General features: G+C 36.4%; 1 protein-coding gene across 9 annotated transcripts in view; it reads left to right on the forward strand.

The window, feature by feature from the left end:
• Window positions 1-24,582, forward strand: part of MYO9A (myosin IXA) — a 291,275-nt gene that overhangs the window by 170,731 nt on the left and 95,962 nt on the right. For all 9 annotated transcript variants that reach the window (XM_074392722.1, XM_074392721.1, XM_074392727.1 and 6 more), the window contains 3 exons: window positions 2,139-2,214; window positions 10,658-10,801; window positions 12,557-12,596. In XM_074392722.1, the coding sequence (XP_074248823.1) occupies window positions 2,139-2,214; window positions 10,658-10,801; window positions 12,557-12,596 (260 nt within the window). The remainder of the gene's footprint in view (window positions 1-2,138; window positions 2,215-10,657; window positions 10,802-12,556; window positions 12,597-24,582) is intronic.

Raw genomic sequence — 24,582 nt, forward strand, 5'->3', positions numbered from 1 at the left:
TACAGGCACGCGCCACCATGCCCAGCTAATTTTTGTATTTTCAGTAGAGACAGAGTTTCTCCATATTGGCCAAGCTGATCTTGAATTCTTGACCTCATGATCTGCCTGCCTTGGCCTCCCAAAGTGCTGGGACTACAGGCATGAGCCACCGCGCCCGGCCCTTTATTTATTTTTATTTATTTTTATTTTTTGAGACGGAGTTTCACTCTTGTTAACCCAGGCTGGAGTGCAATGGCGCGATCTCGGCTCACTGCAACCTCCACCTCCCGGGTTCAGGCGATTCTCCTACCTCAGCCTCCTGAGTAGCTGGGATTATAGGCACGTACCACCATGCCCAGCTAATTTTTTGTATTTTTAGTAGAGACAGGGTTTCACCATGTTGATCAGTATGGTCTCAATCTCTTGACCTCGCGATCCACCCGCCTCTGCCTCCCAAAGTGCTGGGATTACAGGCATGAGCCACCGTGCCCGGCCTATTTTTTTTTTAATGGTGTTTTGTAGTTTTCAATGCAGACATTTTGTACTTTTAAAAATTTCATTTCAGAATATTTATTGCTATTTCTACTTCCCAGCCCTGTCACCTCGTCCCCACCTTCTACTCCCTACTTGAAGACAGGGTCTCACTCTGTCATCCAGGCTACTGTGCAGTGGCACGATCTCAGCTCACTGTAGCCTTGATCTCCGGGGCTCAACCAATCCCCCCACATCAGCCTCTCAAGGAGCTGGAACTATAGATGTGAGCCACCATACCTGGCTAAGTTTTGTATTTTTTGTAGAGATGGGGTTTCACCGTGTTGCCCAGGCTTGTCTTGAACTCTTGGGCTCAAGTGATCTACCTGCCTTGGTCTCCCAAACTGTTGGGATTACTGGCTTATGCCACTATTTGCATGATTTAAACAGCAGAAAGAGTCTGCTGTGGTTTTTCAGTTTCCCTTGCTCATACAGAAAGATAACAATCACTTCATGTGGATATAGTGTAGCCTATGTGCCATGCACTCTTCTAAGCACTTCTTTTTTATTAATAGTAGAGATCTCTAAGTTGCCCAGCTGGTCTTGAACTACAGAGCTCAAGTGATCTGCCTGCTTTGGCCTCTCAAAGTGCTGGGATTATAGGCGTTTGCCACCACACCCAGCCACCATTTTATATTTATTTGTTTTCTGTAGTTTTGTAGAACTTTTTAGTCCAAATTGATTTTTTTATTCCATAGGATTTTCTGCATACAAGATTGTCATGTTGAATAAAAATACTTCTTTTTTGCCAGTGTATCTTACCTATATTAAATGTTTGCATGTATGTTATAAAAATTGATAGCCTTATGCTTACAGAACTTACATGTTTAGCACGTGATTTGAAGAACATTACATTTTTTAAATATTGGTAATTCTTAAGCAATTTATCTTCTTTGATACTCATTGTATTTATCTATAACATTAATTCTCAGTGTGTTAATACTGTATGACATATCAGACATATATTTATTGCTAAAAATGATGCATCAAAATAAGAAATGAACTTGTAGAGTCATAAAAAAGAACAAGATCATGTCTTTTGTGGGAACATGGATGGAGCTGGAGGCCGTTGTCCTTAGCAGACTAATGCAGGAACACAAACTGCACGTTCTCACTTTTAAGTGGCAGCTAAATGATAGAACTTACGAACACAGAGAAGGAAACAGCAGACAGTGAGATCTAGTTCAAGATGGAGAGTGGGAGGAGGGAGAGGAGCAGGAAAAGTAACTATTGGATACTGGACTTAATACCTGGGTGAAATAATCTGTACAACAAACCCCCATTACATGAGTTTACCTTTATAACCTTCACGTGTAACCCCCCAAACCTAATAATTAAAAAAATGAACTTGTACACTTCTAGGCCTTCAGTCCAGTCACCCTTGTATTTCCTGAAGTTAATGTTTCAATGAAAGAAGAAATAAAAGATTTCATTATTAAATTTTCTGATTGGGTTCATTGTTAACTAATGTTGGTGACAGTTATGAGACTTGGTTCATATAATTGTTTAGATGTTTCTGAAATATTTAGCAAAAATTCGTTACTAAATTTCATTTGTCTTTACAAAAATTGTTTCATGTTTTGTTTTTCTTAGCACTGATTTGAAATTTTCTGTTTCTTAAATCTTAGGTATAAGCCGGAAAAATCCCAGAACACCTCTTTCTGATCTCCAGGGCATGAATGCTATAAATGAAAAAAACCAACAGTAAGTATATTTGGTTTATGTTTTCAAGGAAGCATAGAAGAAATAACTAGCATTCTTGTTGATATTTTTGTGACTTTAAAAGTATGAAATAATTCAGGCTTGTTTAGTTTTTTATTTCTTAAATCCTTTATAAGTGATAGAATAACACATTAATATGTTAAAGTTAACAAAATTTGTCTACAATTGCTTCTGGTAAAATGGCTTTACAATTTTGAAAAAGTTTCTTCAGAATAATTTAAAATGAGCTCATATATTTTAATTGCTGAGACCCTTCTTGCATTTTATGTCTTTTACAAAATTTAAGGGTTATTCTGCTGCTTTCTGTGGAGAAATCTTATTGGGAAGTAATAATTGAATAGTTTGATTTACATCAAACCATCCAATACATTTTTTGGGTGAGTGCGATTACCAAAGCTTACCTTTTACTATTTTCAATGAAGAATTTTTGAGAACAATATGACAGTAACAAATATAAATAACTTATGAGTTCATAAAGTCTTTGTTTTTTATGTGTTTATTTAATAAATTTATTTAATAAATCTTGTAATTTATATGAGGAGAAGAACATTGTTTCTAGAATGCGTTCTCTACAGTTTAAACATCATCAAAAATAGTGAGCTTTCTATTACTCTGGTAATAAGGATGGTCTATCGTTAAAATGAAGGTGCAACTTCACTGATCATTTTTTCCAATTGAGTTACTATGTCTTTCTAATATATATTGTCACTTGTCTGCTCAGTAACTGTTTTCATGCATCTGTATTGCTTATTAAAAGTCTAGATTCACTAACTTCCTGTGCAAGAGCTGTCACAGCCCAAGTATCTAGCGACAAATATATTCACTTTGAATGCCACAAATTAAACTATTTGCCATTTTATATTATATGTCCTTTGTTTTCTTAACAGTAATATTTGGCCGATGATGATATCCATGACTGTATTTGTATGTTAAATTTTAACCAAAAACAAGTTAGATAATCTTGACCTGTGTACCTTCAGTTCTGTCTGTTGGCATTATTCTCACCTTGGTCATCAGATAGGTACCCAATTTTCTTGATTATATAAAAAAGAAACCGCGATGTGTCTCATTTCACAAAGCAGCCTAATGGTTTGAAGTTTCCTAATTTCTAGTTTGTGCTTCTTTCTTTGTACTTTCCATTTTGGATACCTGAAATGGTCTATATGGGTTTCTGCTTTTTGCATCATTTGAGGATAGTCCAGTGTATTGGTTTAAGGTTGATTGACTTGATCTGGTAATTGCCTAAGCAGTTACTTGAATAGAGGCATTCACTGAATGATAAACTAATATTGTAAAGAAAGATATATAAGTCAGGGCATGGTGACTATGCCTGAAATCTCAGTGCTTTGGGAGGCTGAGGCAGGTTGCTTGAGGTCAGGAATTTAAGACTAGCCTTTGCAACATAGTGAGAATTTGTCTCTACCAAAAACAAAGAAAATTAGCTGGATGTGATGGCTCATGCCTCTACTGTAAAATGCTTCAGGGAGCAGTTGCTAACACACTTGAAACAAATAAAAAAAAGTTAGAAAGGCTCAGCAAAGAAATAGGAGATAGAAAGGAGAACCAAATGGATGGATGTAGTGGGTCCCATCCATTGGACCACTTCGGGTATCCAAAATTGAAAATATAAAGAAAGAAGCATAAACTAGAAATTAGGAGACTTAAAACCATTAAACTTCAACTTGTTCTGTTCTACTAAATCTTTTATTACATCTTCACTCACTTTTAAACTTACTGCCCCCATCCTTTGGCTAGTCTTCTTTCCCACTCTTTCATTCTTTTCTTTTGAATCCAATAAAAAAAGAGATTGGTGACATTTGTGATTGTTATCAGGAAAAGGCCAGATAACAGGTTTAACAAGAGTTCCTTTAGATTGCATTTATTGCATTGGTGAATTTATCATAGATATATTTTGGAGGAATGGTAGAGAAGAGGGAGAAAGTAGAATAATGGGTATTTATAAACTCAGATCAACCATGAAATCATTAGTTTATAACTCTCAAGTGAATCCTTTGAGACCTTCCTGTGGAATTTTTCTCATAAGTGGCTTCTAACTGGGTATGGTGGCTCACCTGTAATCCTAGCACTTTGAGAGGCTGAAGCAGGTGGACCACTTGAGACCAGGAGTTTAGACCAGCTTGGCCAACATGGCGAAACCCCGTCTCCACTAAAAATATAAAAATTAGCCAGGCATGGTGGGCACACATCTGTAATCCCAGCTACTCGGGAGGCTGAGGCAGGTCACTTGAACCCTGGAAGTGTAGGTATAGTGAGCTGGTATCATGCCACTGCACTCCATCCTGGGCAACAAAGTGAGACTCTGCCTCAAAAAAAAAAAAAAGATTTATTTAGCCTTACTAAACAGCACCCATGGAGTGGTACCAGTTATCTGAGCCATTCCAGAGTTTTAAATGAGAATCCACTGGTATCTTGTTTTAGTCCCTCTCCCCATACACTTGGTCTGTACACACACAAATGTACAAATATTCTGGATCGCATGGACATAAACTCCCCGCCCCCCCGATTTTCATATATGTGTAAACTTAAGACTTCAATCTCTTCTCATCTAAATCTTTTATTACTTCTTCACTCACTTTTATATTTACTGTCCCTGTCCTTTGCCTAGTCTTTTTTCCCACTCTTTGTCTTACAAATTTATTAATACAACTTTTTTACTTGCCATTTTAAGAGTATTTCAGCTAGAAGCTGAAGTAGACCGTTGAGTATTATTGGGAAGTAATACTAGGAGGTTAAAATCCCATGGAGGCATCATATGAGTTTCCTTTAAGCAGAGACCAATTAGTTTTAGTTTAGGAATGTAGCTGATTTAATGATGGCAGCAATAAACACTGGGGACTACTAGAGGTGGGAGGGAGGAGGAAAGGGTTGAAAAACTAACCACTGAGTATTATGCTTACTGCCTGTTTGACAGGATCAATCATAGCCCAAACGTGAGCATTACACAATATATCCATGTAACAAACCTCCACATGAACCCTCTGAATCTAAAATAAAAGTTGAAATTATATTTTAAAAAAGAATGTAGCTTATTTAAGAATGTAATCCTAGGGAGCAGGATGAGGGATATGGAAATTAAAAGGGAAGATTGGAGAACCCATGTAAAAATGCATCATTGAGTTGGGTACTAGTTGTACTACCCTGTGGGACCAACTGAAAAGCCTTAAGATTTGTGTCTAAGGACCATCTATCTGTCTTGGGGAAGAAACAGGGAAGGATTTTTATCCATTGCCCCAAGGTTTGCCTGCCCCATATGGTTTCGTTATGTGTAAGTGTGGAGTAGAAGCTTGCATTAAACAAAGAGACAAAATGTCTAGAGCCTAAAACTGGTGCAGTTAGTAGCATGTGTTTAGAACTGAACAAAGTGTGGTGAAAGTAGTCACAGCACTGTTTGCCAATAGCAGTTGTTAGAATAAGAGGTGAAACTAAGAGGATTTGAAATCATGCACAGTTTTGTCTAAAATACATGTTTAATGGGAAGCTCTTGTTCACTCTTTTATTTAAACATTAATTCAGCTTTTGATACATTAATGTAGGGAATATACAAAACAAATTTACATTAGGTAGTATTCTTATGAGATGAACCTTCCACCCAAGTTTAGAACCAGGAGATTACTGCTGCAGCCACATTCATTTTACCTTCTGATCATTCCCCTTCCTCTGTCCCGATAGGTAACTGCTATCTAGAATTTTATGTTTATAATTCCTTTGCTTAAAAAAATTATTTTACAATATATGTGTTTTTTTCTCAACAGCAAATTGGCCTGCATTTTTTTGTTTGTTTGTGTGCATTACAGAAATACTAATGGATAGTATGTGATCTTCTATGACTTTGTTTTCCTTCAACAAGATACATCTAAGATACACCCATGCTGTTGCATGTAGTTGTTCTTTTCAGGTGCTGTATAAAATTGGATTATATTAGGAAAGAATGAGAAATTATTATTTGATGGATACAGGGGTTCAATTGAGAAAAATTTTCAGAGATAGTGTTGATGGTTTCACAAAAGTATAAATGTATGTAATGCCACTGATTTAAACACTTCAAAATTGTTAAAATGGTAATTTTATGTTATGTACATTTTGCCACAAGATAGAAAGGATGGTACAAAGCAAATTTTATGGTTTTGGAGTGAACAGGGAGTTTATTGTTTAATGGGTATAGTGGTTCGGTCTGAGATAATGGAAAGGTTATGGAAATGGATGGTGGGAATGTTTGTACAACAGTGTAAATGCACTTAATACCACTAAATTGTACACTTAAGATTGTTTAAATGGTAGATTTTATTTTATATGTGTATTTTACCATAATAAAAAAACAGTTGCTTTGCATTAATATTGATTTGTCCATTCTCCTGCCAGGGGTTATGTATGTGGTTACCAGATTTTTCAACTATGACAAATGGGGCTGCTTTAAACATAATAATACAGTTTTCTAGTCTACCTGTTATTAAATCTCTAGGTTACACACTTAGTTGTGGAATTGCTAGTTCAATAGGATGTGGGCATGTTAGTTTTATAAAATGATGCAAAATTATTTTCCAAAGTGGTTATACCAGTGTTGTATATCCATATTTCTTTTTTTTTTTTTTTTGCCTTTTTAAGAGACTTTTATTTGAGTCGTTCTTACAAAGATTGTTGCAATATGAAAGTCATTTGATAGAAATATCACGCTGTCTTGTCAAACACACTGAACCCATATTTCTTTTTAAAAAATACTGTAGAAATTTTATATAGTTTCATTCCTATTATGTTACAAATATTTTCTCTGCATTTATAGTTTATATTTTCATTTTAATGATAACTTTTGATCAACATAAATTCCTACATTTAATATTAAACATTAGCTTATTTCTGTGATTTGTCTACTTTATAACTTAAGAAATTTTCCTCTGGTCCCAGGTCATGAATCTATCCAGGTTTTCCTCTAAAATTGTGTGTGTTTATCAGTAGTTCATCTCAGGCTGTTCTTCACAGTTGTCTGTCTGATGACATAAAGACACGTCTTGAATCAATTTTATCTTTTTGTAGAAATCTCTCCTGGCAATTTTTGGACTGTACCAACCTGGAAGGTTTTTTTTCTAGGTCTGCTGCACAGCTGTCATGTTGGTATTGTTCTTTACTTTTGTATTGGGGATGCCTGTTACCATTCTTCTCTTTTGCATCAGCTATTTTCTATACTGTTTCTTCCTTTTTTAGTTCTACTTGGTTATTAAAGAGTATATTTTCCACTAGCTACATGAGAAACCCTGTGTAGGAAGAAAATGTTTGGGTTTTTTGTATATCTTAACGTGTTTGTTCTGCCCTCACACAGATTAATAATTTGGCTACATATAGAACTCTTGACTGCAAATAATTTTTTTTTCAAAAAATTGAATCCGTTGTTACAGTGCATGTTAGTTCCAGCATCCCTGATTCCTCAACCCTTGTTTTATTTGGCTTCAGTGAGATGTCATTTGCGTACTACAAAATTTCACCTATTTCAACTATGAGATTCAGTGGGGTTTTGGTCTATTTACAGAGTTGTGCAACCATTCTGTGATCTAATTTAGATAATTTAAATCACTCTAAAAAGAAACTTTTTGTCCATTAGTTTCTTTCTATTCCTCCTGCTCTTACTAGCTGTAGGAAACCATGATTTTTCCTTTTGTCTTTATCGATTTGCCTATTCTGAAAACTTTAAATAAGTGGAGTCTTAAAATCTTCCAGGATCATTCATGTTGTGGCGTGTACCAGAATTTTATTTATTTTTATGGCCAACATTCTATTATATGGATTATTTTGTTTATTCACTCATTAGTTGACAGCACTTGGATTGTTTCCATATTTTGGCCATTATGGATAATGTTGCTGTGAATATTTGCATACAATTTTTTTTTGTGGACATGTTTTCTGTTTTGGGGGGTATATACCTAGGAATGAAATTGCTGGGTCATATGGTAACTCTGTGTTCAGCATTTTGAGAAATTGCCAAACGGTTTTCCAAAGTGGCTATAACATTTTACATTCCCCTAGTAACAGATGTGGGCTCCAGTTTCTCCATATCCTTGCCAACATTTGTTATTATCTATCTTTTTTGTTACAGCTATTTTACTGTGGAGTGTGAAGTGATAACTCGTGTTTTTTATTTGCATTTTCCTAATGCGTAGTGATGATCAGCATCTTTTCACATACATATTGACTATTTGTGCAGGCATACCTTGGAGATAATGTGGATTCAGACCACCACAGTAAAACAAATCACAAATTTTTTGGTTCCCCAGTGTATATAAAAGTTTTGTTTACACTATACTGTAGTCTGTCAATTGTGCAGTACTATTATGTTTAAAAAAATACATGCACACCTTAATTTAAAAAAATACTTTGTTGCTTTAAAAAAAAAAAAGTCTGAGCCTTCAGTGAGTCATAATATTTTTGCTGGTAGAGGCTCTTTCCTTGATGTTGATGGCGGCTGACTGATTAGAGTGGTAGATGCTGAAAATTGGAGTGGCTATGGCAGTTTCTTAAAATAAGACAGTGAAATTTGCTGCAATTGCCTCTCCTTTCAAAAGCAAAGATTTCTCTGTAGCAGGCAATTCTGTTTGATAGTGTTTTATCCACAGTGGAACTCCAGAACTGGAGTCAGTCCTTTCAAACCCTGCCACTCTTTTATCAACTCAATTTGTGAATGCTTTGAATCCTCTATTGTGTTTTCTTTTTTTAAAAGAATTTCTTCCTCAACAGTCCCTACCACAGAATATGTTATCATTTCAAAAATTTTCACAGCATCTTAACAACTAATGTATTTTCCTACTGCATTTTTTCCTCTTCCTCCCTCTCTCCATCCCTCTCTTCCTTTCTACCTTCCCACTTCTCTCACTCACTCACTTTCCTTCCTTCCTTCCTTCCTTCCTTCCTTCCTTCCTTCCTTCCTCTCACTCTCTTCTCTCTCTCTCTCTCTCTCTCTGTTTTCTTTTTTTTTCTGTTTTCTTTTCTTCTAAAGCCAAGGTACCACTCATTTTTTTAAATGAGAAAAATATGAATGCACATACAAATCATCTTAAGCGCAATACTAGTCTTCCATTTTGGAAGACACATTATCTTAGCGATAATGATTCACTGACTTTTTTAATGGTTTAGTGCAAAATAACGAAAATACAAGAGTTTCTAAATAGTTTATTGATTATATGCCAGTTATATATATTGAATAAATTCTCTAAGCAAATGCAAGCTGAGATTTATAAATATGGACAAATGTGAAATTATTGTAAGTAGGTATCTCCTGCTGCTATTTCTTTTAAAAACATTTTGGTTAATATGTATAATATAATTATACATATTATAGGGTACAGTGTGATGTTTTGATACCTGTATACTTGTGTAATGATCAAATCAAGTAATTACCATGTTCATAATCTCAAATATTTATCTTTTTTTTGTGGTGGGAACATCCAAAAATTTCTCTTCTAGCTATTTTCAGTTATACAATACCTTATTGTTAACCACAATCACTCCATTGTGCAATAGAAGACTAGAACTTATTCTTCTTGTCTTACCCTAACTTGGTATCCACTGACCAACCTCTTCCCTTACTGCACCCCCTACCTCATTACCCTTTCCAGTCTCTGGTAATCACTGCTCTGTTCAGCACTTCTGCGAGTGCAGCTTATTTAGATGCCACATATGAATGGGATCATGACGTGTTTGTCTTTCCGTGTCTGGCTTATTCCAGATAACGTAATGTCCTCTGTGTTTGTCCATGTTGTCTAAATGATGGGATTTTATTCTTTTTTTAATGGCTGAATAGTATTCCATTGTGTATATACCACATTTTCTTTATCCATTCATTTGTTGTTGGATACTGCTACTTTACCTGGAGAGCCCTCCGTTAATTATTATGTCGCAGTCACCGATAATTTTATCTGTTTTGTTCATTCCTATATCTGCAGTGTCTAGAATCTCATAGGACTTAGTAAGTGTAGTGGGTGTGTGAGTAGTGAGTGTGTATGTGTGAATAAGAACTTTCAGGAGGAAATTAGATATTCCATAGGATGGGGTAGTCTATTAGGATTACAGATTCCTACAGTAGCATTTGAAAATTCTAAAATCTAACAGAGAGAAGATACTATAACCCATTATATTAGTTACTAGTTGTTGAATGATAATATTTTTAAACATGTCAGCTACTTGATGTGCTCATCTACATGCACATTTGTGTGTGAATATGACAAAATTCATAGGAATTTGTTCTGAATGAGACAAAGGTTAGTCCCAGTTGATTGATAGTCATTTGAATAAAATCATTTTTTTGTTAGCATAGCACTTTAAAAAAATTTTAACATTAGTATTTAAAGTTTTATTTTACTTATTTAAGCAATATAGTGTTAATTAGAGATGTCATGATTAAAGCAAATTATATTTTTTACAGTGATACATTTGATATTGCCTGGAATGGCAGAACTGGGATTCGCCAGAGCAGACTATCAAGTAGCACCTCCTTACTTGATAAAGATGGAATATTTGCTAATTCAACTAGCAGCAAACTCCTGGAGAGAGCCCATGGAATTCTCACGTCAGTACTGTTCAGTAATATGGTTTTTGTTTTATGTCTGTTTTAAAATTTCTGGCAGAAAAAATGAAGAAGGGAGATAGAGATAGTGAAGTGTTATTTTCATCGGCAGAATTTTGACTGAAAGAAGACTCAAAGGTATTTAGGTAGTATTTACAGCCATGAATCTCATGTGATAAAAAGCTTGTGTTTTTGTTGATTTTTTTTTCTCTCCCATATTACCAGGAGAATCATGACTGAATATATTTATTATGGAGATGATAATAAAGGTCTTATTGTTCTAGACAGGCCCTACTTTCAGAGAAAGAAAAAACTGTTAGCTCTTGTTAGAATTCCCAGTTTTTACTACAATTATCCTTTAATTCTATCAGTCCTAACAAATTAGACAAGAAATTTTCCTGTAAGTGGTGAATGGTTGAGTGATAGGTAACACTTATCCAAGCTTTCCATTTCTCGTTAACTGATTATAGAGCTGGTTTGAAGACATAACTATAACCATGCTCTACCATGCTTCATAGAGAACCCATCTTGCCAAAAAAGAAAAGGGAGAAAAAATTAGCCAGGTGTGTTGTGCATGCATGTAGTTCCAGCTACTCAGGAGACTGAGGAAGGAGGATCAGTTGAACCAAGGAAGTTGAGGCTTCAGTGAACCATGATCTTGCCACTGCACTTCAGCATGGGTGACAGATTAAGATCCTGTCTCTGAGGGTAAAAAAAAAGGAAAAAAAGTTATTAGCATTAACATATTTTAGATATTTCCCAAGCGTATCATTTGATCACTAGCTAGAGGTATGACTGAATTGGATTCCTTAATCCTTGCCTGAATCACTGCTTAATGTTAATACGATTTATTTATGTAGGTCTTGCTCTACCCCAGAGATAACACATTAACTCATTTAATCCTCACAACAACTTTTAAGTTATAGACAGTATTACCATCCTCATTTTACATTATTACATAATGAAAAGTTAAAGAGGTTAAAAATTTTACCTTAGTAGGTAGTAGACCATAAATTGTTGTCCAGGTCTTTCTAACTTCCCAGCCCATATTCATAAGTGTTGGGCTTTATTCTGTCTTTCAGAGGTTATTAAAAAAGCTAAAAATAGGGGCCTCCATGGCTCATGCTAGTTGTCCTGGCGCTTGAGGAGGTGAGGCTATGCATTCAAGGTCAACCAACCTGGGCAACATAAGAACCTTTCATTCATTTTAAAAAAAAAAAAAAAAAAAAAATTTCTGTGTTATCAAAAAAGCTAAAAATAAAAAAGACTTGGTTTAAGTATGATATTGAGGTTTGAATAAGGAAAAAATAAGTGGAATAGAAGAATTTTTAATGATCAGAAATGGAAGATTATATTTTGGTGATAAGTACGTTTTTAAAAAAATTTATGAAACTTAGACATGTCATTTAGTTTTGAAATGATAGAAATAAGTCTTCTGTAGGTACAAGAAGCGACTAACAACTGAAGAAAATAAACCTGTAGCTTAGAATGTATAACTTGGTGTTACTAATCGTCAGGTGTAAATCTGTTTATATAACAAGGCAAGGTATCTTTTACTTGTTTATTCTTCCTTCCTAAGGTGCCTGCTTGGTTGAATCAGATAGTGTTTTCATAGAGAGGACCTACAGTCTTAGTAGTGGGTATATAATATGTTGTTTTAGAAGAGACCTGGAAATCTTTGTTCTCTACAGTAGCTTTTGTTTTTGTTTTTGTTTTTTGTTTACAGTAGCTTTTTTAATGCATGATTTATCTCTATAGGAGAAACAAAAATTTCAAATTCAAGCCTGCCCTTCCAAAGGTGAGTACTGTGAAAACTTTTTCTTGTGTTATTCTGCTACACAATTATTTTTTATTTATCATGCAGTCTTTATACATCAAAAACAGATAACCTTATTTGTATTTAGTCTTGAAATGATAGTGAACATGCACTTAGTTGAATCCATTTTAGAAATATCACTGTTATGAAATTGATTCAGGTAAATATTTATTTGTGATATATACCATTTTCTAGTATTTTAATAGCTTCTGAATATATATGTAAATTTTTGTTTCATTATTGTTTCTTTATATAAAGTCTTTTCATTTCTCCTTGAGCCAAATTAAGGTCAAATGGTGAATTCTACCTGATTTTAAACTAATTTCTGATTAGTGCTCACCTTATCCAATTATCTGTAGTAAATGTTTTCCAGGTTTTTTCTGTAAAGGGATGTTGTCTTTTCAGGCTTATGATTTCTGTTTTAACTAGTTGACTTTGTTGTTGTAGCACAAATACAGCTATAATTTGCATTCCAATAAAACTTTGTTAATGGACACTGAAAATTGAATTATATATAATTTTTCAAATGCCATAAAATAATAACATTATTATTTTAACCCATATAAATCATATATAAATACTGGGCAGGAATTGGTGAGCAGTACTTGCCCCTATGTTAATATAGCTCTGGTTTTTTGTGGTTGTTTTTTTGTTTGTTTGTTTGTTTTTGGTGGGGGGAGGGTTGTTTTGTTTTGCTTTGTTTTATTAATGTTCATAGCAGCTTTATTTGTCACAGCCAAAAACTGGCAGCAGCTCAGACTTTCATCAACAGAAGAATAGGTAAACACACTGTGGTATATCCATATGATGAAATACCTAACTCAGCAATAAAAAGTAATAAACTGTTGATACATGTAACAACATGAATGAATCTCAAAATAATTACATGTAATAGTAGATACGGTATATAAATCTTAGAAAATGTGAACTACAGTAACAGAGAACAAAGAGGTGGTTTTAATGACACAGACGTTTCCAGGGATTACACCTTCCTGGGTCAATGCAGATAAGTAATTAAAAAGCACACTCCCGGCTGGGCGCAGTGGCTCATGCTTGTAATCCCAGCACTTTGGGAGGCCAAGGCGGGTGGATCACGAGGTCAAGAGATTGAGACCATCCAGGCCAACATGATGAAACCCTGTCTCTACTAAAAAATACAAAAATTAGCTGGGTGTGGTGACACACGCCTGTAGTCCTAGTTACTTGGGAATCTGAGGCAGGAGAATTGCTTGAACCCGGGAGGTGGAGGTTTCAGTGAGCCAACACCATGCTACTGCACTCTAGCCTGACGCCTGGCGACAGAGCAAGACTCAGTCTCAAAAAAAAAAAAGCACACTCCCCATTTAATTTCTGGAAGGAGTTTGTCTATATACTTCTCTACCTGTTGTTTGAGAATTGGGCTCCTCTGGGCTGCATCTGGTAGCCAGTGGGGCAAACAAATAAATGGTACACCCCTGGGATACTGACTATGAGTTCCAGTGTTTACTGAATTTTTTCATCTGGCTTGCTGCAGCAATAAAGCTGGAGCAGATTATCTCTGTAGATTATTCCTGGAAGGAATTTGTTCATGCACTGATCACAACAATGTGAAGGGATATAAATTACAGAAAGATACAAAATGTAACCTCAAAAAGAAAAAACAGGAAGGGTGAGTAAAAGTGTCGTGTTTATGCATGCAATGGAAGTTTAGTTTTTATAAGCATAAAACTGAAGTTATAAGTATATCACTGGCTTTATGTAAGCCTCAAAGTGACCACCTTTAGTGGATACACAAAGATAAGAGGATGGAAATCATACTGCTATAAAAAACAATAAACCACAAAGGAAAGACAGCAGTATTGGAAGAAAGCCTCTACAAAATAATAAAATAATGAACGAAGTGGCAATAGTAAATTTCAATAACTGGTTTGAATGTAAATGGATTAAAATTTTCAATTAAAAGACACAAAGTGCCTGAATGCATTTAAAAAAGAGAGACTCGGGCCAGGCTTGGTGGCTCACACCTGTAATCCCAGCACTTTGGGAGGCCGAGGTGGGTGGATCACGAGGTCAAGAGATGGAGACCACCCTGATCAACATGTTGAAGACCTGTCTCTACTATAAAATACAAAAATTAGCTGGGCATGGTGGTGTGCACTTGTAGTCCCAGCTACTTGGGAGGTTGAGGTGGAAGAATCACTTGAACCGGGAGGTGGAGGTTGCAGTGAGCTGAGATTGAGCCGCTGCACTCCAGCCTAGTGTCAGAGCGAGACTCTGTCTCAAAAACAAAACAAAACAAAACAAAAAAAAGACTCATCTATATGCTACCTGCAAGAGACTCAGTTTAGCTTTAAGGATGTATAAACTGAACATTAAGGGCTGGAAAAAGATAATCCCATGCAAATAAAAACTTAAAGAGAGCAACAGTAGTTATCCTTGTAACAGACAAAATAAACTTTAAGTAAAAAACTGTAGATGAGATAAAGGAGGTCAATATATAATGATAAAAAGGGGTCTGGTCATCCAAAGGATATAACAATTTTAAATATATATGCATCTAACATTGTAGTATCTAAATGTATAAAGCAAATGTTGAGACATCTGAAGAGAGAGATAAACTATAATACAGTAATCCTAGAGGATTTCAGTACCCCACTTGGAACAATGAACAGACCATATACACCAAAAATCAAAAAGGAAACACTGGATTTGAAGAGAACAGTGGACCAAATGCATTTAATAGACATCTACAGAACATTTCAATCAACAGCATCAGAATACACATTCATCTGAAGCATAGAAAGGACATTCTTCGGCATAGATCATATGTTCATAAAACAAGTCTTAACACTGAAATCATATCAGGTATCTTTCCTGACCAATTGTGGTATGAAACTAAGAATAAATAATAGGATAAAGCATGGAAAATTCATGCATGTGGAAATTCAAACAATATTCTCTTGAACAACTTAATTTGATGTACTTATAGCAAATAAAAAGTTGAAAGGGAAGTTAAAAAACATCTTGAGACAAATGAAAATGGAATCACAACTTAGCAAAACTTACAGAATGCAACAGAAGCAGTTCTTAGAGGGATTTCATAAGAACATATGCCCACATAAAGAAGATGATGTGGTGGTAGTGCCTGTAGTCCTAGCTACACAGAAGACTGAGGAGGAAGTATCACTTCAGCCCAGGAGTTTGCGACTGCAGTGAGCTATGTTCATTTCACTGTACTCCAGCCTGGGTGACAGAGTAAGACCCTATCAATTACACACACACACAGACACACACACAAAGACACACAAAAGAATACATCAGTGTAATTTGAAAAGTGAAAAAAAATCTCAAATAAACAACATAATGCTATACCTCAAGGAACAAAAAGAAGTCGTACAAAATAAACCCCAAGTTAGTAGAAGAGAGGAAATAAAGATCAGTGCAGAAAAAAATAGAGCTACAAAAACAATAGAAAAGATTAGTGAAGCTAAGAGTTGGATTTTTAAGGATAAACAAAATAACTAAGAAAGAGAATAAAATAAAAAATGAGAGATACCACAGAAATGAGAAACAGAGACTATTATATGAGAACTTATATGCTAACAAATTGGATAACATAGGAGAAGTGGATAAAGTTCAAAGAAACATAACTCACCAAGACTGAGTCATGAAGAAACCAGAAATGTGATCAATAATAAGGAAATTGGATCAGCAATATATATATATATATATATTTTTTAAGATGGAGTATTGCTCTGTCACCCAGGCTAGAGTGCAGTGGTTCAGTCTTGGCTCACTGCAACCTTCGTCTCCCGGGTTCAAGCAGTTCTGCCTCAGCCTTCTAAGTAGCTGGGATTACAGGTGTGTGCCAGCATACCTGGCTGGTTTTTGTATTTTCAGTAGAGTTGGGGTTTGACCATGTTGGCCACGCTAGTCACGAATTCTTGAGCTCAAGTGATCTGACTGCCTTGGCCTCTCAGAGTGCTTGGGTTACAGGCATGAGCCACTGTGCCCTGCCAGCAATAAAAATTCTTTCAAAAAAGAATAGCCCAGTATCAGATAGTTTCACGATGCAGCACTACCAAACATTTAAAGAATAATGAATCCCAGTTCTTCTCAAACTCTTTCAAAAAATTAAACAGGAGAGAAAATACCTCAAGCTCATTTTATAAGGTCAGCATTATCCTGATACCCTACGAAAATACTGCAAGAAAATTAGTTCGGGTACTGTGGAGAACACTTTGGAGATTTCTCAAAGAACTAAGAGTTGAACTCCCATGCAACCCAGCAATCTCATGACTGGGTGCATGCCCAGAGGAAAATAAATATTTCTATGTCTATATTAATTTCTGCACTATTCACAATAGTGAACATCCTTGTCAAAATGCTATTACACCATATTCAATACAATATTGAAAGGATCATTTACCATGATCAATTGGGATTTATTCTTGGGATACAAGAATGGTTCAACATATGCAAATCAGTAAATGTGATTGACCATATTAACACAATGAATAGCAAAAGCTGTACTATCATCTCAGCACATGCAGAAAAAGAATTTGACAAGAGTCAACCTTTCATGATAAAAACTGAACAAATTTGGTATAGAAGGACTGTTCCTCAATATAATTAGGCCATATGTGACAAGACGCCAGCTGACGTTATACTCACTCTGAAAAGTTGAAAGCTTTTCTTTTAGGATCAGGAGCAAGAAAAGGATGCCCACTGTCACTTCTATTCAGTGTATTACTGGAATTGTTAGAGAATTTAGGTAATAAAAAGAAATAAAAGGCATCCAGATTCAAAAGGAAGAAGTCATATTGTGATTGTCAACAATGTAACGTTATACAGAAAATCTTCAAGACCCCACCAAAAAACTGTTAGAACTGTTATAGGAATTCCATAGTATACTTCAGCAATGTTTCAGGATACAGAGTCAACATACAAGAATCAGTGGTGTTTCTTTCTGTTTTTTTTTTTTTTAAATAGAGACAAGGTATCACTCTGCCACTCAGGCTGAAGTGCAATAGCGTGATCGTAGCTCAATGTACCTTGAACTCATGGGTCCAAGCAATCCTCCCACCTCAGCCTCCTCAGTAGCTAGGACTGTGGATATATGCTACCGCAATCTGGCTATTAAATTTTTTTTTTTTTTTTTTTTTTTTTTGTGTAGAGTTAGAATCTTCTCTGCGTTGCCCAGGCAAGTCTTGAAGTCTTAGCCTTAAATGATTCTCCTGCTTTGGCCTCCCAAAGTACTAAGATTACAGTCATGAGCCACTGCACCCAGCCAAAAAAATCTGTAGCGTTTTATAAGCAAAAAATGAACTATCTGAAAAGAAATTAAGGAAATCATCCCATTTACAATAGCATCAAAAAATATAAGCTATTTTATAGTAAATTTAACTAATGAGGTTAAAAATCTGTATACAGAAAATCATCAAACATTGATGAAAGAAATTGAAGACACAATGATATCCTGCGTTAGTGGGTTGGAAAAATAAACATTGTTAAAAAATCCATATTACCCAAAGTGATTCACTGATTCAGTACAGTCTTTACAAAATTTCATTTCATTTTTCACAGAAATAAAAAATATCCTGAAATTCATATGAATATATAAAAGACCCCAAATAGCCAAAGCAATCTTGAACAAAAAGAGCAAAGCTGGAGGCTCAGACTACCTGATTTAAAAGTATGTTAGAAAGCTATTATCAGAACAACATGGAACTGGCAGAAGGAAATATACTTTGACCAGTAGAAAAGTATTAAAAGCCCAGAAGTAAACCCATACACTTATGGTCAGTTGACTTTCAACAAAGGTGCCAAGTACACACAGTGAGTAAAGTACAGTCTCTTCAATAAATGATGTTGGGGAAACTGGATATCCACATGTAGAAGAATGATATTGGAACCATATCTCACCCCACATAAAAATCTAACTCAAGTGGGTTAAAGGCTTAAGACCTGAAACTGTTAAACTTGAACACAAGTTTGAACTGTGCAGGTCCATTATACATGGGCTTTAAAAAATAAATACAGTCATCCATATCTGTGGGTTCTACATATGCAACCAAATGTGGATCAAAAATATGGTAGTTTTGAGATGCAAAATCCACCCTTATGGAGGACCAACTTTTTGTACCTGTGGGTTCTGCAGGGCCAGCCATGGGACTTGAGTGTGTACAAATTTTATCTCAGCGTGGTTCTGGAACCAGTCCCCATGGATACTGAGGGACAACTGTGGAAGAAAAGATAGGGGGAAAACTCTGTGACATTGGTCTGGACATTGATATCTTGACTATGACCTCCCCAAAGCACAGGTAACAAAAGCAGTAATAGACAGATGGGATTACATCAAACTCAAAAGCTTCTGCACAGCAAAGAAACTAATCAACAGAATGAAGGGACACACTGTGAATGGGAGAAAATATTTGTAGACTATGCATCTGTCAATGAGTTAATGTCCAGAATGAATAAGGAGTCCAAACAAATTACTAGCAAAAAAGCAAATAATTTGACTTAAAAATGGGCAGAGAACTTAAATAGACATTTTGCCAAAGAAATGTCTTAGGGCCTGAGGATCAGCCTGCCCAGTAGCCCCATCCCTGACAATGTAGCACCTATGATTGTCGGATTTGTGCCTTCCCCCAGGGCCTGAGGATGGACCCACTTGGTGTCCTCCCTCTTGCTAACTCCACCCCCATGACGAGTAGATGTGTACTCTTAACCCCAGGTCCTGAGGACCAGCCCACCCAGCATCTGATGACATTCTCCTACAACTGGCTGAAGCGGTGCATTTTGTGTGTGCCTTCAAGAGCCAGTGGACTGGTGTGTATCCAGTAATGCCACCTCTGCGACCTACAGAACCACTATGCTCTGTATGTGTACGCTGCAGGGCCTGAGGTTCAGGCTGTCTGGTAGCTCTGCTCCTGGTGACACTGCCATTTCATTTGCTTGAACAACCATGCTTTGGACACACACCCTTGGCATCAAGATCAGCTTGTTTGGTGGCTTTATCCACAGCCACTCTGTCACCCAGGCTGGAGTACAGTGGTGTGATAATGGCTCACTGCAGCCTCTACCTCCCAGTCTCAGTCATTTTTCTGGCCTTAGCCTCCCAAGTAGCTGGAAATACAGGCATGCACCACCATGCCTGGCTAATTTTTCTGTTTTTGGTAGAGACAGGATCTCACTGTATTGCCTAGGCTGCCTGGAACTTCTGAGCTCAAGCAGTCCTCCTGCCTCGGACTCCCAAAGTGCTGGAGTTACAGGCATGAACCACTGTCTGGCCTTCTGCACTTAAACAAACAAACAAACAAAAACATGCAGGGTCTCATTATGTTGCCCAAGTTGGATGTGAACTCCTCGGTTCTAGTAATCCTCCAGCCTCAACCTCCCAAGTTGCTGGGATTATAGGTATATACCACTATGCATGGCTTGGAACTATCACTCAAGCTTTGCATGTGCTCTCTAGGACCAGAGCACTGGCTTGCTTGGTGGCACCAACATAGTACTGGAAAAGTACACCAACTTTGTAAACACACACAGCCTAAGTCACTGAGGCAGTAAACAGTGGATGTTGATTACAGCTAAAGAAATCACATAGAGACTACACTGCTGCACCTACCTAGAACCAAAGCCAAAACACCCTACCCAATTACACCCTAGAATCCGTCTAGTGGAAAATGTCTTCTTATGAAAGTTACTCCATAAAATTGGAAGAGGCAGCTGCTTTACCAAATGCACAGGTCAGTACAGGGACAGAAGAAATATGATACGATAACTACCATGATAAAAATATGAAAAAGAATAAAACTCACTGGTAGAAGAAAGTTCAGAATCAAATTTAGAACCAGTAGAGCCAATTTCACTTTCAAACTCAGAATATATTATTAATATAATGGTGGCATATAGTCTTTTAATCTCTGATATGAAAGTTATAACTTAAAATGGTCAGTGATGTCTGTAGCTACAATTAAATGTTAAGTAACACATAATTTTAAAAAGATGTAAACTAATGCAGCAAGTTATAAATTTTGGGAGGTAGGGATAAAAGTCTAGTGTATTTATATGCAAAGTTAAGTTGTTACCTGTTTAAAATAGTCTATTATAAGATTTTAAAATGTAAGTCCCATAATAACCTGAAAGAACAAAATGACAGCAGTTACATAAATAAGAAAGAGGAAAGAATTAAAGCTTATTTCTCCAGAAAAACACCAAATGAGACAGATAAATCGTAAAAGAGGAAGAAGGGTAAAAAATATATACAAAACAACTAGAATACAATGAACAAAATGGCAGGAGTAAGTCCTCACCTATCAGTAATGACTTTGAATGAAAATGCATTAAATTCTCCCATTAAAAGATACAGATTAATGGAATGAATAAAAACAAGACCCAACTGTATGATGCATTCAAGAAACTCGCTTTACCTGTAAAGACTCACAAAATGAAAGAGAAGGAATGGGAAATGATTATACACAAATAGAAACCAAAAGAGAGCATGAGTAGCTATAGTTATGTCAGATAAAATAGACTTCAAGTCAAAAACGGTAAAATGAGACAAGCAGGCCGTTGTATAATGATAAAGGGATCAATTCAGCAAGAGAATATAACAACTAAAAATATATATGCAACCAACATTAGAGCACCCAGAAATATGTGAAGCAAATATTATTAGATCTATAGGGAGAGAGAGATAGCAATACAGTAATTATAGGGGACATCAATGTAGGGTCCAGCCCTACAGGATTCTGTGAGCCCCTCCCAGCTGGTGCAGAGATGAGAAATTGTAGAAATAAAAGACACAAGACACAGAGATAGAGAAAAGAAGAGTTTGGGCCCAGGAGTCCACTGCTACCCAAATCTTGAAGACCGAAGACCCGGAATGCCGGGACTCTCTCACTTTTATTGAGTTGCAAATCTGGGGGCAGGGTGGGTAGGGTCTGGCAGAGACTGGGGCCAGGGGAGGTAGGGCATGGCCTCGGTAGTTGGTGACTGGGGGCAGGGTAGATAGGGCATGGCAGTCATAGGTTCAAGTACATCACATATCATTCAGGTAGGGGCACAGGAATTTCTGGCACCCGAATTAAGGAGCGTAATGCATCAGTACTTTTTCCATACTTATCAAGAAAGAGCTACAACATTAAGATTTATATTACTATTACTGATTTTCTTTTCTAAGACAAAAGAAACCAGGTACAGAAGCAGAACATGAGAGTAGACATGGAACGTGACCACTGAAGCACAGCATCACATAGAGACATTAAGCCCCTGGATGTCTGCGGGCTTACCTGACAGCCATCAGACCTTACCACAAGAGCTTGGGGAAGTGGAGTTTTCTCCAAAATTCCCCAGGAAGGAGATGTCTTGGCCATATTGGACATCTCCTTCCCTAGCTGGCTGAACAGCAGGCACTTTGACAGCACTGGCATTGCCATGCAGCCAATGAGCCCTCCAACAGCCCTTACATGGGCGTGACAGAGTGCTTAAAGCATCTTGCCTTAGTGTCATTCATTTCACAGTGTCACCCCAGGTTCACACTTCTGACCTGAGAGGCATTAGTAAAAGGATTAAGATCACCTATAAATAACTAAGATCACATATGGATAACTAATAACTACTACAGTTATATTTCTAGTTACTTTCTTCTTCATTATTTATATGGAAATAGGCTGAGGCCTTTTGCTCCTGCCTTGGCGCTTATGGGATCTCCCCCCACATCCAACACTACACTTTCAGCAATGGTTAGAACAATAAGACAAAATCAGCAAAGAACAGTGAAGTTAAACTGCACTTTAGATAAATGAACCCAACAGACATTTACAAAACATTCTACCCAGCATTTGTAGAATACACATTTTTTATTGTTTTTCTATTTTCTTTTCTTTTCTCTTTTTTTTTTTTTTTTTGAGACAGTATTTGCTCTTGTTGCCCAGACTGGAGTGTAATGACATGATCTTGGCTTACTGAAATCTCTATCTCCCGAGTTCAAGTGATTCTCCTGCCTCAGCCTCCCACTTAGCTGGGATTATAGGCATGCACCACCACGTCTGGCTAATTTTGTGTATTTGGTAGAGATGGGGGTTTCACCATGTTGGTCAGGCTGGTCTTGAACTCCTGACCTCAGGTGATCTACCCACCTGGGCCTTTCAAAGTGTTGAGATTACAGGTGTGTACACCACACCCAGCCACATTTTTTTCATTAGCAACAGGACTTCAAGATATATCATGTGTTGGGCTATAAAATAAGTCTCAGTAAGTTAAAAAATTTCAAAATGGGAGGTGTCTTTTGTGATCACAAGGGATTAAACTAGAAATCAATAATAAGAGATTCTTTAGAAACTATGTACAAGTAGTTTTAAAACAGCATACTTCTGAACTGCAAATGAGTCATGATACTAAAAAGGAAATTAAAAAAAAATTTAGGCCAGGTGCGGTGGCTCATGCCTGTAATCCCAGCATTTTGGGAGGCCGAGGCAGGTGGATCATGAGGTCATGACCAACATGGTGAAACCTCGTCTCTACTAAAAATACAAAAATTAGCTGGGCGTGGTGGCACACGCCTGTAATCCCAGCTACTCAGGAGACTGAGGCAGGAGAATTGCCTGAACCTGGGAGGTGGAATTTGCAGTGAGCTAAGATCATGCCACTGCACTCCAGCCTGGGCGACAGAGTGAGACTTCATCTAAAAAGAAAAAAAAAAAAAGGGGAGGCCGAGGCGGGTGGATCACTAGGTCAAGAGATCGAGACCATCCTGATCAGCATGGTGAAACCCCGCCTCTACTAAAAATACAAAAAATTAGCTGGGCATGGTGGCACGTGCCTGTAATCCCAGCTACTCAGGAAGCTGAGGCAGGAGAATTGCCTGAACCCAGGAGGCGGAGGTTGCGATGAGCCGAGATCACGCCATTGCACTCCAGCCTGGGTAACAAGAGCAAAACTCCGTCTCAAAAAAAAAAAATTAAACAAACGAGAATACAAATGCAACATACCGAAACCTATGGTCTACAGCAAAAGCAGTTCTAATAAGGAAGTTTATAGCAATAATTGTCTATGTCAGTAAATGAGAAAGATTTTCAATAAACCACCAATAACATTTCTTAAGGAACTAGGAAAAACAAGAACAAAGTAAACCCCAAATTAATAGAAGAAAAGTAATAAAGATCACAGCAGAAATAAGTGAGAGACTTAAACAATAAAAAACATTAATGAAATGAAGAGTTAGTGTTTTGAAAAGATAAAAATCGACAAATTTCTAGCTAGACAAAATTTTAAAAGGAGCACAATCATATAAATTCAGAGATGTGAAAGGTGACATTATGACTGATAACACAGAAATACAAGGGATCATAAGAGCCTATTACTAGCAACTCTAAGCCAACTATTTAGAAAACCTAAAAGAAATGGGTAAGTTCTTGGTCACATACAACTACCAAAATTGAATCATGAAGAAATAGAAAATACAAAGAAATCAGTAACAACTATGAGTTGAAATCAGTAATAAAAAGTCTCCCATTAAAGAAAAGTCCAGTACATGATGGGTTCACTGTTCAATTCTACCAAATATTTGAAGAAGAATTAATCTTAGTTCTTTTCATACTATTTCAAACAAATGGAGAAAGAATTCTTCTAAACCCGTTTTCAAGGCCTTGATATGAAAACTAGACAAAAACACAACAAAAAAAGAAAATTACAGGGCAGTGTCTCTGATTGAACATGGATGCATAAATCCTCAACAAACTACTAAGAAACGAAATTCAATAGCACATTAAAAAGATAATTTTTCATGACTAAATGGGATTAATTCCAGGAATTCAAGAATTGTTTAACATATGTAAATCAGTAAATGTGATATATTACACTAACAGAATTAAGGGAAAAATTACACAGTTATTTCAGTAGACACAGATAAAGCATTTGACAAAATTCAACATTCATTCATTATAAAAATTTTCATGTTATAGACAGAACAAATGTACCTCAA

Source organism: Saimiri boliviensis, chromosome 2 (genome assembly GCF_048565385.1).
Source record: "Saimiri boliviensis isolate mSaiBol1 chromosome 2, mSaiBol1.pri, whole genome shotgun sequence".
In the NCBI taxonomy this organism is placed as follows: Eukaryota; Metazoa; Chordata; class Mammalia; order Primates; family Cebidae; genus Saimiri; species Saimiri boliviensis.